Source organism: Nomia melanderi, chromosome 9, assembly GCF_051020985.1.
Source record: "Nomia melanderi isolate GNS246 chromosome 9, iyNomMela1, whole genome shotgun sequence".
In the NCBI taxonomy this organism is placed as follows: domain Eukaryota; kingdom Metazoa; phylum Arthropoda; class Insecta; order Hymenoptera; family Halictidae; genus Nomia; species Nomia melanderi.
The window spans coordinates 17,865,217-17,880,000 of NC_135007.1; the positions used below are offsets into that span (position 1 = coordinate 17,865,217).

At 48.6% G+C, this 14,784-nt stretch overlaps 2 protein-coding genes across 15 annotated transcripts in view; one reads left to right on the top strand and one right to left on the bottom strand.

Moving 5' to 3' along the window:
• The first annotated feature begins 105 nt into the window (after positions 1 to 105).
• Positions 106 to 5,185, top strand: LOC116432463 (uncharacterized). 5 transcript variants are annotated; one of them, XM_031989428.2, is made up of 11 exons: positions 107 to 597; positions 675 to 840; positions 901 to 1,049; positions 1,123 to 1,260; positions 1,356 to 1,501; positions 1,575 to 1,691; positions 1,762 to 1,822; positions 1,927 to 2,345; positions 2,412 to 2,543; positions 2,641 to 2,874; positions 3,017 to 5,185. In XM_031989428.2, exons 3-11 carry the CDS (start codon positions 928 to 930, stop codon positions 4,486 to 4,488), a joined length of 2,841 nt encoding a protein of 946 aa, XP_031845288.2. In that variant the 5' UTR covers positions 107 to 597; positions 675 to 840; positions 901 to 927; the 3' UTR covers positions 4,489 to 5,185. The 5 variants fall into 5 exon arrangements, with proteins under 5 accessions (XP_031845289.2, XP_031845290.2, XP_031845291.2 ...); XM_031989429.2 differs by having other exon boundaries at positions 106 to 844; XM_031989430.2 differs by having other exon boundaries at positions 106 to 840; positions 2,415 to 2,543.
• The window catches only part of LOC116432461 (cubilin), a 22,805-nt gene continuing 12,624 nt past the window's right edge, over positions 4,604 to 14,784 (bottom strand). The window contains exons 1-17 of one of the 10 annotated variants that reach the window (XR_012999348.1): positions 13,576 to 13,791; positions 12,658 to 12,718; positions 12,489 to 12,587; positions 12,244 to 12,421; positions 12,148 to 12,174; positions 11,746 to 11,957; positions 11,350 to 11,557; positions 11,038 to 11,246; positions 10,456 to 10,687; positions 10,112 to 10,297; positions 9,776 to 10,021; positions 9,445 to 9,665; positions 9,131 to 9,313; positions 8,911 to 9,040; positions 8,615 to 8,799; positions 7,467 to 7,606; positions 6,582 to 6,722 (exon numbers count right to left, since the gene is read on the bottom strand). Coding sequence is in view for 9 of the 10 variants with exons in the window: in XM_076370556.1 (XP_076226671.1) it covers positions 6,115 to 6,722; positions 8,615 to 8,799; positions 8,911 to 9,040; positions 9,131 to 9,313; positions 9,445 to 9,665; positions 9,776 to 10,021; positions 10,112 to 10,297; positions 10,456 to 10,687; positions 11,038 to 11,246; positions 11,350 to 11,557; positions 11,746 to 11,957; positions 12,148 to 12,174; positions 12,244 to 12,421; positions 12,489 to 12,579 (2,916 nt within the window). In the remaining variant the exon portion in view is untranslated. The other 9 variants (XM_076370556.1, XM_076370562.1, XM_076370555.1 and 6 more) reach the window with 9 other exon arrangements.

Below are 14,784 nucleotides of genomic sequence, written 5' to 3' on the forward strand. Positions count from 1 at the left end.
TCTAGCGACACTCCCCTCTCCATAGCTATTTCCATCTATCGGCAGAGCTCGTCGAGCAGAGGTTATAGGGGTTACTAGCGTCGCTCTAGTTAACTTGCGAACTCCTAGTTTGACACCCCTGGAATTAGACCATCGATTGTGCGCGTCGATTGGCAATGCTGGCCAATAGACACAGTTAGTAACGTTCGAGATGTGCACGGATAACCTAATTTCCCGATCGTGATATGTCATATACTAGAATGTGCGGTGTATTTTCACGGTAATACACGCAACACCAGCTACGCGTTTTTACGCGAAGAAAAAGACCTTTTGCAGTTTTCAATAGGATTCTTACGAAACTCCGACGACAGTGCGCGCACAGAGTGCGATTGGCATTTTCTCGAGCGCAACGTCTCCGGCTCTCTCGACGATATAGTTTTCCGTATCGGCGATCAAGGCATTCCTCGAAAACCGCTTCTACACGGAAAACAATGCGAAATGTCTGCTCTCCGATGGTGCCACGCGTTCTCGGCTAGCTAAACGTCGCAACGGACGTTGCGAATCGGATTCGTGGTTCTCTCAGAGATGTATTTCAACGACGTTTCGATCGTTTAAAATGTAACGAAAGCACGCGAGAGAATTCTCTGGCAAGCGAGAGCAAAGTAACAAGGACAGAATGAAATTGGATTTTTCAGGTGCGATCCAAGATTGTTGTTGTACGTACGCGGTAGATTCGAGATCCGATTAGCTTTCCTCTAATGACAGGGAACAAGTATCGCTATATGGAAAAATTAAGCGCGTACGTGGTTCCAGCAAGAATATCGTATTACCAGTTGTCCGTACAGAAGCATGACTTAATTTGTAGGTAATCTTGATCGTTTAATCCACGCTTGGATCACTTCTAAAATTTCTGTTTTACAGAAGGAACGAGGGAAACTACAACGTAACATGATACGTCCTTTTTCGGATGAAGATGCCTGGTGTTACTGGGTGATATCCGTTGGAGCTTTACTGTCGTTTCTCGGCTTTCTGGTCGCTTGCATTTGTAGCTGTCGGCGCAGCGACACCAAGTAATTATCGTTATCGATCCTATACCTTTGAAAATGTTTAAGTTCATACGCGTGGAACTTGTTTTTCGGGCAGAAACGAATTTCTTGGCCTGGCGGGTATGGTAACGCTGAACAGTCCGGAGAACGAGAATTTTGCTGGAATCCCGATAAACGACGCCTCGAGCCGCACAGCAGCCACGCAAGATGTTACCGAGACTGCCGGCGGAAAAAGGTTTTCTCTTTTCGTTTGCCGTAAGATCGCGTCGTGTTCCATGACGCGTCGTTCGATTCGAAATTGATACTTATTCACCACTCGGTTACGCACAGGACAATCGGCGCGAACAGAAGTCTTCCGGATATACCAAAAGATAAGAGACACGAGGACATGGTCGAATCGGAGTCTCAAGACATCTACGAGACCACCGAAACGATTGCCGATCATTCGGAGTTGTACGTCACCGTACAGGACGCAGGTAATTTCAACGGATAAGTCCTTATTCTCTGATCCGTGTCTCGTTAACTGTCGCTTTATCGTATCGGATACAGGATTGGAGGAAGAGGCCGCCGAACAGCAAACTCAAGAAGCTTTGCAACAAAACTGTTCGACCAGAGAGAACTCTATTCGTCAGTACTCGAGATTTGTATCCGTTGGTTCGGACAATGGTACGATTACAGAATAGGCAAGCTTCCGCGTGTGCATTATGTTCTTAAGTGTCTTTTGCGTTCGTTCCAGTCGAGCACCCTTACGCTCAACTTCAAGACGTTCAGAAGACCGAGACTAGTCAGTTGAATAGGTAACGACGACGTTACGTCGAGCATTCGACATAACGAAGAATTTGTCCGAAAATTGTTTACGCGTTGCGTCGACGCGTCGTTGAAATGGTTGCGCACGTTGCAGAGGCAATGTTCCGTCAACGATCGACACCAAGAAATCGAGCGCATCGACGAGTCAAGTTGGCAGCGCGAATCCGATTGCTCCGCCTAGAACTCGACGGACGTCCTCGCACAATTCGCTCCTCTCCGACGACATCATCGGTTCTCGCAGCAACGAAATTCAAGCGGCAAACGCGATCTCGGGTGGGGTGCAAGCGAATCAAGAATTACCGTACATGACGCCGCCGCTTTTAATGCTGTTACCGGTGACTCAGTCGCATTCGCAGTCGCAGTCGCAATCGCAGTCGCAATCGCAATCGCAATCGTCCCAGTCGCAATCGCAGCCGCAGTCGCAGACACAGCTGCAGGTGTCTCGATCGGGACAACCTCAAGCTCAACCGACTAGTCCGCAGCAACACTTTAGCGGCGATTCTCAAGACTCGAGTAAGTGAACAATGCCCGTTGAAAATCCAATCTTGAACGCTAATAATAATCTACGTCTTGTCGTAGAAGGATACACCAGTATAAGCGTCAGAGAGCCGCTCGCCAACATAATCGCGCAGACGAAGACGATCTGTCGTCAGAGTCAGTCGGGACGACCGTTGACGGATCCTCATTACGCGACCGTATCGGATGACTCGGGTACGCTCAATTCCCCCGCGTTACTATCACTCTCTCTCTCTCTCTCTCTCTTGTCCGTTACGAGATACGCTTAATATTTTGCATTCGCTTAATCCAGACGAAATGTATGCTGCGATCGACGAACAGGACAAAGTGTACACCAGCGGGAGCGAAACGTACGCTCAGATACAACCGACAGCTACGGAGACGCAACGAACCACGCAAATGGAACCGTCCTCGTCGTCCTCGTTTCCGCGAACTCCTTCTCGTTCCGACGAAACGCAACCCGCTGCTCCTCAACCGCCGAGCGTGGATAGCTTGCGTCACGTGGCGCACGCACACTCCAGGCAAGGTAAACCGATTTGTTGTCGTTGTCGTTGTTGTTCGCTCAAGCAACCTTCGAACGAGTCGCGTTATTGTGGCTCGAAAGTAACTTTGACTTACACGGTTTCCTAGTTCGAAATATTCACGCGATCGTCTCGCATTGGTCGTAGCTTCGTCCTCGAGCGCAAACAGTTCCATCGTAAATCCTGGTTCGCCCAAGCCGGAGAAACGTCAAGCCAACTCTCCGTTGCCACCTCCGCCGGAAGGAACGATGGATATGTACGCCTCGATCGACAAGAGAGCCACCAGCAGCAAGACCGAGGACCGTTGTTTGAAATCGACTCTGCTAAATGGGAAATCCTTGGAGGATATGTACGCGAAAGTGATGAAAAAGAAGAAAGAGGCGGACGAGCAAAACGACGCGCAGCCGAGTTCTTTCGTTGCCGGTTTACACCAAGACGTCGTTAGCGTCCCAGCCTCTGCCGCTATTGCCGCTGCTGCCGCTGCTGCCGCTGCCGGGTTAGCGGGCTCGGGGGGCATGGACACGGGCACGATCGCAGCCACGGTTGCGATCTCGGACGCGAGTACGGCCGTATGCGCGTGTACCTGTGCCAACGCAGGCACAGCCGCAAACATGGACACCGTTGCGAATACGAACGCCAATGCGAATAAAATGAAAAATACAACGACGAATACAAATGCGAATGCGAACACGAACGCGACCGCGACCGCGAACGCGAATGCAAATATGATTACGGGGGGGACGGTCGCGGACGCGGTAGTTAGAAAAACGAATGCGGTCGAAACGAAGAGAAGTTCTTGGTCCAGTCACGATTCTATGGAAGCGCAGAGAAAGGAGCTCGATTTTCCCGGCTGCTCCTTTCTGTCGAACAAATCGACGGGAAGTAACGTTCACGCGGAAGCGGACGCTTCGTCGAAACCGATCAAACTGGACGGCGAAAACACGGCCGATTCCTATCCGTATTCGTCGAAGGAGCCGCAGTTCAGTCTCGACTACGGTTACGAGGCGGTCGCTTCCGATCCTTCGAAAAAGAATCCGGCGAACCGATCGGCGCTGGTTCGCGATCCGAATTACGAGTCGTTTCGGACTCGGCAGCATTCCTTCGCGGAAAGCGTGGTCGGTAACTACGCCCTGCCCGGGCCGCGGCATACCGTGGACTTGTCGAGCAGCTACAACGCGGCGGCGCTTCCGCTGAAGCACAGGCAGGCGAGCAACGCCAGCAGCGAGGATCCGGGCTACGAGAAGGTCAGGCTGCGCAGAAGGATCGACACGGACCACGATACCGACTCCGAGCCAAATTACGAGAGCATGCCGCACGACTCGGGAGAGCCGAATTACGCGTCGGTTTGCCGTCCGGGCGACAGCGACACCGATCCCAACTACGAGTCCGTGAATCACGGCGATCCCAATTACGAGAGCGTCAAGTACATGACCGTCGCCCGGACCGACGAACCACCCTACGAGCAAGTCCACGGATTTCAGTCCGATCCGAATCTAGACGGGTACGAACAGGTGAAGAAACGCTTGTACAGCGCCGATTACGAGAGGATTCAACTGCATCATTCCACGGAACCGATCAGCAACGGAGACACCGACGACGAACAATACGTCCAAGTCTAATCCCGACCACGTCGCTCCTTAGATAATCTTCCCCTTTTTCTTTTTTCTTTTTTCTTTTTTCTCTTCCCTCTTCCCTCTTCCCTCTTCCCTCTTCCCTCTTCCCTCTTCCTTCTTCCTTCTTCGTTCTTTATTCGAGCCCTCGCCTCGATTCAACCAGAAAAAGCCGAGAGTGTACGTTTTCACACCGTTAACTTTCTCCAATGTAAGACTGACGAAAACAACCTGCGATAATCCTACCAGATGTATCTACCCCGAGCATAGGTATGTTTTCCGCCTTTTCCTTTTCAATCAAATTCTCTACGGTTGAACATAATGCGCGATATCTCGTATCTTGCTAGTTTTATACTAAACGCGTATTTATATGTATAATGCAAACGGCTCCGTTCGCGAGGCAAACCGGAGTTGCGCATTTAATCGAGAATAACGGTGTCGCGAACGGCAACGATTCAGTTGCGCGATACCGCAGTTTCAAAGAGATCTATACACCGAACCATATTTATTCGTATCAGCGTAGCGATTGTACGTTATAGTTTATTTCTTTTCCGATTTCCTCTTTTCTCTTGTATCCTGCCCGAAAGCCCGCCCGCCCCCCTTTCCTTCTCTCCGCATCTTCCGTTTTCCGGTCAAGCAATTGTCAAGTATAAATTCACGAACGGTTAACAGTTACGCAACGTCGAATCTTGATCCAAGTAACTTGCGCGCGATAAATCGATGCAGCGATGCTATCGCGATAAAACTAAAACGTGTATACTCGTTTCGAGTGGTCGTTACACGCGCACTCGCACGCGTACACATCTTCTCTTCCACAGAATCGAATCGAAAGGATATGAAAAGAATTTTATAACGAACCATACTCTCTTATTAACCGCAACGATTTGTATTCTTTTATATCCCATTGTAAAATAAAACGTTTTGTATACACTGTAAAGAATATGGTCTGGAAACAGCATCTCTCGTCGAGTTCTCGAAGAGACTCACCGAGCAAAATTTCATGCCTGTGAGCGTGTCGCGCGTGTCGCGCGTGTCGCGCGTAACGCTCTGTTCTTCTTCTTCTCTATCGCGTATTCAGCTTTGAGAGAGTTATTAAAAGGGAAACAGCGCGCGAGATACCTTTCTACGACATCCGTGCACGATCTTTCGCGCTAATTTGCTCTCGCACCGTTGGTTCTTCTCCTCTATCGATCTTCTTTATTCCATAGAACGGCTAACGACAATCTCGAGCCTATGAAAATATCGCGTGATCGCGGTCGCGGTCGCTGTTACATATTTATATTCGTAACGGTCGTCGAAACGATTATTAAAAGCCAAAGAAATCCATCGGCGTAAAAATCTCTCGCGGTCTTTTCGACGGAACCGAACGATCAAACGAATTTCGCGACGCTCGGCCCGTTTTGTTGTTTCGAGGAAACTCGCGATGGATGAAGTCACCCTGCGGTTTGACGCACACCTAATTTAACGGATCGTTGCTTAAAATATGTGTATTTCGAACAGAGGCAAATACATGTTTGCGATCTCCCTCTCTAGCTCAGGATACACACCTCTTATTTTCGCGGAGAGATATGCTACCGTTCCACCGGTCGATCGAAAGACAGAGAGGAACGAGTTCGATCGTTCGAAAGGTAAGTTTCACACACTGTCCTGGCTACTACTCGCCTGTTCGGCACAGATTTGTTCTGCTTCGCAATCGCTCGTTGGACTCGCAGACCCGACCAAACGGTATCTCGGACTTTGAATACCATCCTTGTGATTCCGAGTCTGCTGCTGTCGATGACAATGATAATGCTTCTGTTCTTGCTCCTGTTCTTGTTCTTGCTGCTGCTGCTGCTGCTGCTGCTGCTGCTGCTGCTGCTGCTGTTGTCGATGCTGTTGCTGGTGAAGGTGATGCTGATGCTGATCGGAATGTTGAGCATAATCGTAATGATGATGGCTATGGTTATGACTATGATCATGGTTATTATTATGATGGGGAAACTGATGCTGATGTTGATGCTGATGTTGGTAATGGCGATGAAGATGTTGGTGATGATGGTGATGACGATGAAGGAGATTCTCGCGATGGTAACATCCGTGAGTGGTGTCTACGCGTTGACGCAGGTCGTCGAGGTGTACCGTCTGAACTCGTCTCTTTAGTTTACGGTGATAAAAGAGGCATACGATCAGTGCAATCAGTACCACGCCCGCAGCGTAACCCGCGACAACGCCGTAACTATCCGTCCGTGCAACTTCCATGTTACCTGAAACGCAATCGATCTTTGTCAAATACGAATCTATCTTTTCGCTTTCAAGCTCTTCTCGTTTCCCTCCCTCCCAGTGAACCCCTCTCTCCAATCGTCCAACGGAAACAAGTTCGGCGGTTTTCAAATCTTATCTCGACTCGTACGATTGCAAAGCGTTCGTTACACAGACTACCCTTTCCCAAGTAATATTCAAATGAACCTACTGTGCGGTAATCGTTGACCAATTGAAATTTCAAAGGAACGAAACGAAAGTTGGATCTCTTGCCGTGCGCAAAGGACACGGTACAGAATATATCTTACGACGGAGTATAGGACTGCGGAAGAGATAATTTAACGTAGGATCACGAGGAAACAGAGCAACAGAGCAACCGAGCAACAGAGCAACAGAGAGGTAGTAGAGGTAGAAGTAGAGCTAAAGGGACAAGGAATAAAACAGAAAGAGAGAGATAGAGTGAGAGAGTGAGAGGGAGAGAGAGAAAGAGAGGATTCTATCGGAGTCATGCGTGTTCTGATTCGATTCACGGATAGTAATAATCTAGGATCCAGGTGGTTCGATGTCGAAAGAGTCGGGCGGTCGGGTAATCAACTCACTGGGCGAATAATTATTCTGCTTTACGACGGTGAATCAAAACGGATCATTGATCATATATATATATATATATATATATATATATATATATATATATGTGGTTCGTTCGAGAGTTAAATACAATACGTGTGCAATACTGTGAGTGAACTCACGTGACAGGGGAGATCATAGCATGCCGGATCGTCGCAAGCTTCGTGAAGGGCTCAGATTGGCACGAACGCAAAGCACAGAGAGAGAAGAAGCATGGCAGAGGCTCCAGCCGATGCTGGGGACAACGGGGCTGATGCTGCACCTGCGACACCACACACCGTTGTTCATCCATTCGATCCTTTCATTCTTCCATCTCTACGTACAACTACATACTACTTACCTAAAAATATATTACAATTCTGTAAATATTTTGCCTTCGAATGCTACCACGATTCCTATCTTTTTCTTTCGTATCGTCAAGACTGATTTTCTCGATGTTACAGATCGTAGCGGTTACATCTTAAGAAACGTACGGTGCGCGATCGAGTCCGACAAAACACGTTCAATACGATTCTCCCGCATCGTGGAAACCAACGAGTTTACGAGCCCCCTGGTACTCGGGGTACATACCAAACTTTCTCCGTTTATCGCATTAATCGCACTCGCGTGTATGTACTCGTACACATGCATATACATATAAGGGTTCCGATTCTTCGAGGTATTAACGTACAAAAAAAGAATACGTTTGGAGAAATTTCGAATATGGCATCTATTCAACGATCCAAACACATTACATATTCGTCAAATTTGAGAATAGTGTGTGACTGTGTGCGTGTGCGTGTGCGTGTGTGTGTGTGCGTGTGTGTGTGTCTGTGTGTATATATATATATATATATTTGTGTCTGGGAGTGTATGTGCACGTGTACGCGCACTTTTATTTTCCTGTACATGTGCATGTGCATGTGTATGTGTATACGAGTGTTTATAAATAAAAATCAGAAACAGTAATAACACAGAGGGACGGAGGGCGTTGGGAACGGGGAAGGTAGGGAGAAGACGAACGAGAACAAGTAGAAGAAGAAGACGAACAAGAAGAAGAAGAAAAGGAAAGGGCGGAAGGGCGAGAGAGAGAGAGAGAGAGAGATAGAGAGAGAGAGAGAGGCAAGGCGGGGAACAAGGAAATAAAGAAAAGAGAAAAGAGAAAAGAGAAAAGAGAAAAGAAAAATGAAGAAGAAGAACAAGTACAAGGAGAACTAGGAGAACGATAAATCAACCACTCGACCTACGAGGAGTGGTTGTTCTCGGTGTTTTTAACGTTTACGAAACTTACAGTTTTCTTCGTCCGAAGTATCAGCCGGACCACAATTATATACGTCATTGCATCGAAGCGATTCTGCAATGCAGTATTTACTTTTGCTGCACAAGAACTGATTCTGGCAATCGGTGTTTGTGCTTATTTCGGTCCACGTTGCTCTAAATCCCTGTTGCCCTATCGCTTTATCGGCCAATATAAAGCTGAAAGAAAGTGCAAAAGCGAAAACAGGATCACGATTGGAGGACGCCGGAATAGAAGTAAAGTCGAGTGCACCTTTGAGAGAAACCGATCGAAGAGAATCTGTAACCAACCTGAGACGCATATTATTATCCTCCGACAGATAAGTCCAGTTGACGTTCGACGCTTTAACGCCGCAAAGCTCGACGGGCGTCGTCGACGCGGAATACCATACGCGTAGAACCGCGGCGGAACAGCCACGGACTAGGGAAGATGGAAGTGTGGTGAGTTGTCGAAGAGAAAGGTAGAGAGTGGTGTGTAAAAGCGGTTACGCGGCTCGACGACCTCTACTACCTGCTTGATCACCTTCCACCGAAAACAGCTCAAAGTACAACGCCACTCGCTGATTCTGTCCAACTCTTATGAACCAATTGCACGTCTTGCTAGCATGATTCTTTGCCGGTCCGTCGTACTTGTTCGGAAAGTTCGGGCTAGCGATGATGCCGTAGTTTAGGCTACTTATGTTCGATCCGCAATCTGCAAGGGGAAAAGCAAAAGAAAATACTAGAAAGGGGAAAAAATGGGTGGAGGGAAAGGGATGATCGGTGCCGCCCCCGGCATGGGCACACCACACAACCACCGTCTCCTCTGCCGCAACCGGGCAGTACCTCCGAATATAGGTTTGGCCACTTCGAACGTGTAACGAGCTTTGAAGCCGCTGTAAACCAGTTCGGAATCCGAATGCAGAATAACCCTTAAACCGAGAGCGCCGAGATTCGATTCGACGGGGCCAGGAGCTGTGCTGCCGCAATATCTGCCTATCAACTTTTCCGTATTGTCCCGATACATGTTGTATATTTCTAACCAATCGTCCTGGCAAGTCTCGATCCTGAGAACGCGACAATATTCGTTGCGAATGCGGCGCGTAAACGTAGACTCGGACGTGGACGCAGAGTTGCATCGAGTCGAGTGCGTGTGCGCCTCTCACTGCTCGCTTACCCGTAATGGCCGTCCGTCACGTTCGTGTTTTTCGTTCGAACTTTAAAGTAATCGAATATCAAAATCACTTGTTCGTTGGGCGTCGCCAAGAAGAAGTAGGTGCAGTTCGTGTCGCTCGGATAGTTGCTGGGATGTCGCGGCGAATTAAAGTCTCCTTTCTTTCGAGAGGAGCTGCGATAGGTGAACGTGCAGCTGCCGTCCGGTGCCGCTGTACCCGGTATTTTGTACTCCGTTTCGAAAACGTACCTGCAAACCACGGACGCGTTACTCTCTCTCTCTCTCTCTCTCTCTCTCTCTCTCCAAAGATGTCTCTCTAGAGAGTTCCGATTCTCTTACCGGGCTTTGAATCCTTGTCCTTGCGACTCGCCGCTACTAAAGACCATCACTAGTCGCGGTCCGTCGCTGACTACTTGGCTCGGACTACTCTCGAGACCGCACAACTCGTAATCGAATTTATCGTAAGAATCCGTGGCTTCCTGCCCTTTCAAGTACAATTTCAGATATCCATCGGTGCACGACGAACTAACAGTGCCGAGCAGGCAATGCAACAAGGAAAACGACCAGTTTAGTGGGATGCCCTTCTACGGCGGTGGTACACATGTACGATAATAAAGGACGCAACAAACAACACGATATGCATCTGTTAGTTAGCTGCGATTAAGAATTCTAGCCACACTTACTCTCCTATCGTCTTATTTTTTGGTATCTTAAACGAGATGAACTCTAATCGGACACGTTCCAGATGTTGCGCATCTTGCATTCCATAAATGAAATACCGACACACCACTTTCGGTATGTACGGGTATGGAAAGTTTGGGCTAACGACGTTTCCGGTGGTCTCCTTTCGACTTAAAATCTTCTGATCGCATTCCGATCCCCTGATGTGCTCACCCTTGTAAGCGGTTATGAAGTCTGAGTAGACAAAGACGACCGTGTACACGTACAACGTACGCACGCGTAAACATATGCATCAACAGCTGTGTCTAAATTAATCTAACAAACGATACTACTTATTTTTGCGGATCTGACATTAAGCGTGTGTAGCTCTGGGTTCGTGTACTTGTCCAAAATGGAGAGAGTCCGTGTCTTTCGGCATGCCGTCCGCGTTTCTGTTCGTTCGTGTTTGTGTGCGTACCAATGGCCACTACTTGTATTTATTCGAAAGCAAAGGAAAGAAAATTCACGAAAATTCACGAAAAGTAACGTAACGGACACGCGACAGCGAGAATTCGATCGGCACCGAGCAAAACATTTCGACTTACCTAATTTGACGAAGCTTTCGGAAAACTCAAAGATTCCTTTGAACCCACGATTCTGCGTGTTCGCTGTGCGTGGAAGCGTAACGAACAATACGAATAAGCTAGACTCCGACGAATACAAGACCAAATTCCTTTGTTGGCCGCAATACGTTCCAATTACGGCCGACGTGGCGTTCAAGCCGTCGTACACTTTAACATAGTCCAAGGGGCAGCTACGCGACACAGATCGCTTCGTTTCAGAATCTTTTCGAGTATATATCTAGACATATATATATAGTGTGTCTGGGTTAGGACGCGTAACGAGAGTATACGTACTGTGGACCTCCAAAGTACAAGTCGAAATCTCGAAATTCGAGACGCACCCGTTGGCTTCGCGTCCCGATAAATTGATAAGTGCACGTAAGATCCTTCGGATACGTGCCCGGATATGTCGGAGACAATATGTTACCGCTACGTTTGTTTTCCGAGTTTACCGTGAAGGAACACGGCGTACTGGGAGCCGGCGTTCCTACCTCGTATTCAGCTGCAAACGAATCTTACTTTAGGGATTTTTGCCAGATTTTCGAGTCGTGGATGCGACTGAAAAAGAAAACGGCAGGCAACGAAACTGGCGGGAACTGGCGGGAACTGGAGGGTATTCTAGATTAAACAAAGCGGAACGAAAGAAAAGGAAACGCGAAGAAACGCAACGGAATGAAACTGAAAACGTACAGGCATTGATAAACGTGTATCTACCGCCGAAGAGGCTGGGAGTCGTGATGTTCTTGTCGGTGTAGAAACTAAAGGCAATTCCTTGATAAAGGGAAATGCGTCTGCGAGGAGGAATGGGGCCGCAGTAGCGTCCACCGAACGGTGTTTCTATCAACTTGGTAGTGTTCTCCGAGCGTATTTCCGCGTACAAGTCCATGTACTCGTGCGAGCAACTGAAAATCATTCAACGTGTCGGATCGATCGAGATCGATGTGTCGTCGATACAAGAGAGAGAGAGAGAGAGAGAGAGAGAGAGAGAGAGAGAGAGAGAGAGAGAGAGAGAGAGAGAGAGAGAGAGAGAGAGAGAGAGAGAGAGAGAGAGAGAGAGAGAGAGAGAGAGAGAGAGATCGTGTCGAAACTTACGCGGGCAATTCTCCAACCGCGACTCCACTGTTGCGGACGAAAACAATTAGCGTTAATCGCATTCTACAATAGGGAAAAGAATAGGGAGAAACTCACGCGGGTGGGGTCCCCCGGAGTCCGAACGAAGTGAAAACCAATTCCACTCGTTGTCGAGGACCGGCGAGGAACGTGTAGACGCATTGCCGGGATTCTCCTTTGGGATTGACCAAGTTCGGAGCGTGAAAAGTTCCATTTGCTGGACCGTCCGGTGTACTTATAAACTTTTGATCGCACTCTGAAAATCGGCAGAAATGTCGGTCGATTCGATTCTCTTCGGTGGAAAAACTATTCTTACTACGAACCTGTACTGTTGCGAGGACAAAGTAGCAAGATCAGGATAAAGGCAGGCGAGACCAAACTAATCCCAGAGGTGTGCCAGAGTATCGAAGCCATACTGCATCCTACGAATACACACACGTTGCGTTTACACGTTTCGTCGACTCGGTTCTAGAAACTTTCAATGCTTTTTACCATATCGTCAATCTCTGGCCCACGCACGGCAAGAATAGATCGAGTCAACCCCGAAGATCATCTGTAAACAGAGGCGGTTAGCGTGTGTACGGGACATTATCGTATCGCCACCCCCTTCTATCGGTATCGAATCTAACGCGACGATCGCGCATCGATCGTACCGATCGAGGGTTCGGGTTAATAATCGGCAACCTGGGAGCACACCGTTTTCTCGTTTCTTCGTAATCACCTCCTATACTTGCCAGTTACGACCGACGTTTGCACAGGAGAAGAGAATACCAGAGAATACGAGAGAGCGAGTGGAACACGGGGAACGGAGAATGGGATCGGGAGAAATAAAGGATTCTTCGATTCGAACGAAGAAACTCTGTTGTTTCTCCGAGAAAATGGTTCGACCGCGTGTGTCGTCGCTCGCCCCACGGTTTGCCACGCCCTCGATCCTCCGCCGCTACCCCCTTTTCTTCTCGGTACACAAGTATCGGAACCCGGTGTCGCGTCGTTTCCAGCAACGATATATCTCTCGATGAAACGCTTCGGAGCGAGTCGATATCGGAAACGATGGGAAATCCGGAGAATTCGCCTCGACACCGGGTCGATTCGTTCGAAAGACGGAGAAACGCGCAGAGACACGGGCCGATGGTCAATAGACGGAGCGCTCCGTCGTTGACAAACGTCTCTGCACACCGATGTACGAAGCAACGCGCATCCAGACTAACCTCTCTCCCGCGATGCCCCTCCGGTGTTCTCGACGCGTCGACCGAGAATCAAGATTGCGAACGCGTCGCGGTCACTGTTCCGTTTCCACGAGCCGATCCGAAGGCGCGGGTATTCGCGACCCTTCTCGGATACGCAGAGAGATACGGGAAACGCCTAACGAAAACGCTTTTACCGTTCGAGGCTCGATTCCTCGTCTCGTACCTTTCCTCGACTAGAAAAGTCGCCGCGTCACGGCCAACATTCTCTTCCCTCGTTCGTTTGTCCCGAAATGTGCTAGAAAATAGTAGGAAGACCGCGAGTGCGTTACCACCCTCCCGCGTTGCGCCAAATGGACTGGGGTTAAACTGCCGAGCCGCGTTCAGTTTCGTCTCGTCTCGTCTCGTCTCGTCTCGTCTCGTCTCGTTCCGTTTCGTGCCGCGTCGTATTCTGTCGCGTTCTATCGTCGGATTTTCTGTACACGCCGATATTAGAATACGTACCTTGAGAAATCGATGTTTCGGACAGCTTGAAACGCGACACGATTATTCCGAGTATCCTTGCGGATCGTCGAATCCTGTCGTATCCTGTCAAGGTTCCTCGAACATCCGACACAACGAGAACCGCACTCGACGTAAACTGCGGTAACTGCGCGACGCGATAAACCACCCTCGAACAGAGTAAGCGGGAAACGCGCGCAACCTGTCCCTTTTCCGGTTACACGCTATTCGCTCGACCACCGAAAACATTCGTATTGGAAAAGTCGCGTGATTGATACGGGGAAGAAAACGACGCGAACAGAAAGAAACTCTGCATTCGAACGGATACGCGAACCGAAACACGGTTACGAGGAGCAGAGTGGCAACGCGCGACGCATTGCTACAGACTCGAATGCGCAGTCCTTGATCTTTCTAGCTTTCCGAAAACAGACATTGCACTTTACGTTGGTCTAGTCAGCCTCAACACGCCCTGACATTCGCGAGCAGAGGTCGCTTGGATCTTACGAGCGAGACGGATGAATAGACGAATAATAAATTGATAGGGGAAAACGGGGGATGAAATAGGCAAAACGGTAGAAGCGATACACGAATTTTCAACTATTCGAGACTGTTTGTTCGCTTTCATCGTTGGTGCGTACTCTTATTCTATACTATTCGTTCCAGCGAATCGATGTATGCTTTCGCCCGAGGAAAAGAGAAGAAACCGCGCAGACACAACGACAACGTTCAAGGTAAAGGGTTTAAGGGGTGGAATTGGTGAGATTGGTGAGATTGGTGAAATTGGTGAAATTGGTGAAATTGGTGAAATTGGTGAAACTGGTGAAACTGGTGAAACTGGTGAAGGGTGAAGGGTGAAAGCTAAAAAATAAATGTAATACCGATTAAGAAAGGTAATTCACATACAACTGTTTATTGAGACATGTAGAATACATCT

What these genes read in the sequence shown, in the direction of transcription:
- LOC116432463 (XM_031989429.2), top strand. Translation starts at nt 928, where the DNA reads ATGATACGTCCTTTTTCGGATGAAGATGCCTGGTGTTACTGGGTGATA. An exon ending in GAGACTAGTCAGTTGAATAG is followed by an intron (nt 1,823 to 1,926) that starts GTAACGACGACG and finishes CGCACGTTGCAG; the next exon opens with AGGCAATGTTCCGTCAACGA. An exon ending in GACCGTATCGGATGACTCGG is followed by an intron (nt 2,544 to 2,640) that starts GTACGCTCAATT and finishes CGCTTAATCCAG; the next exon opens with ACGAAATGTATGCTGCGATC.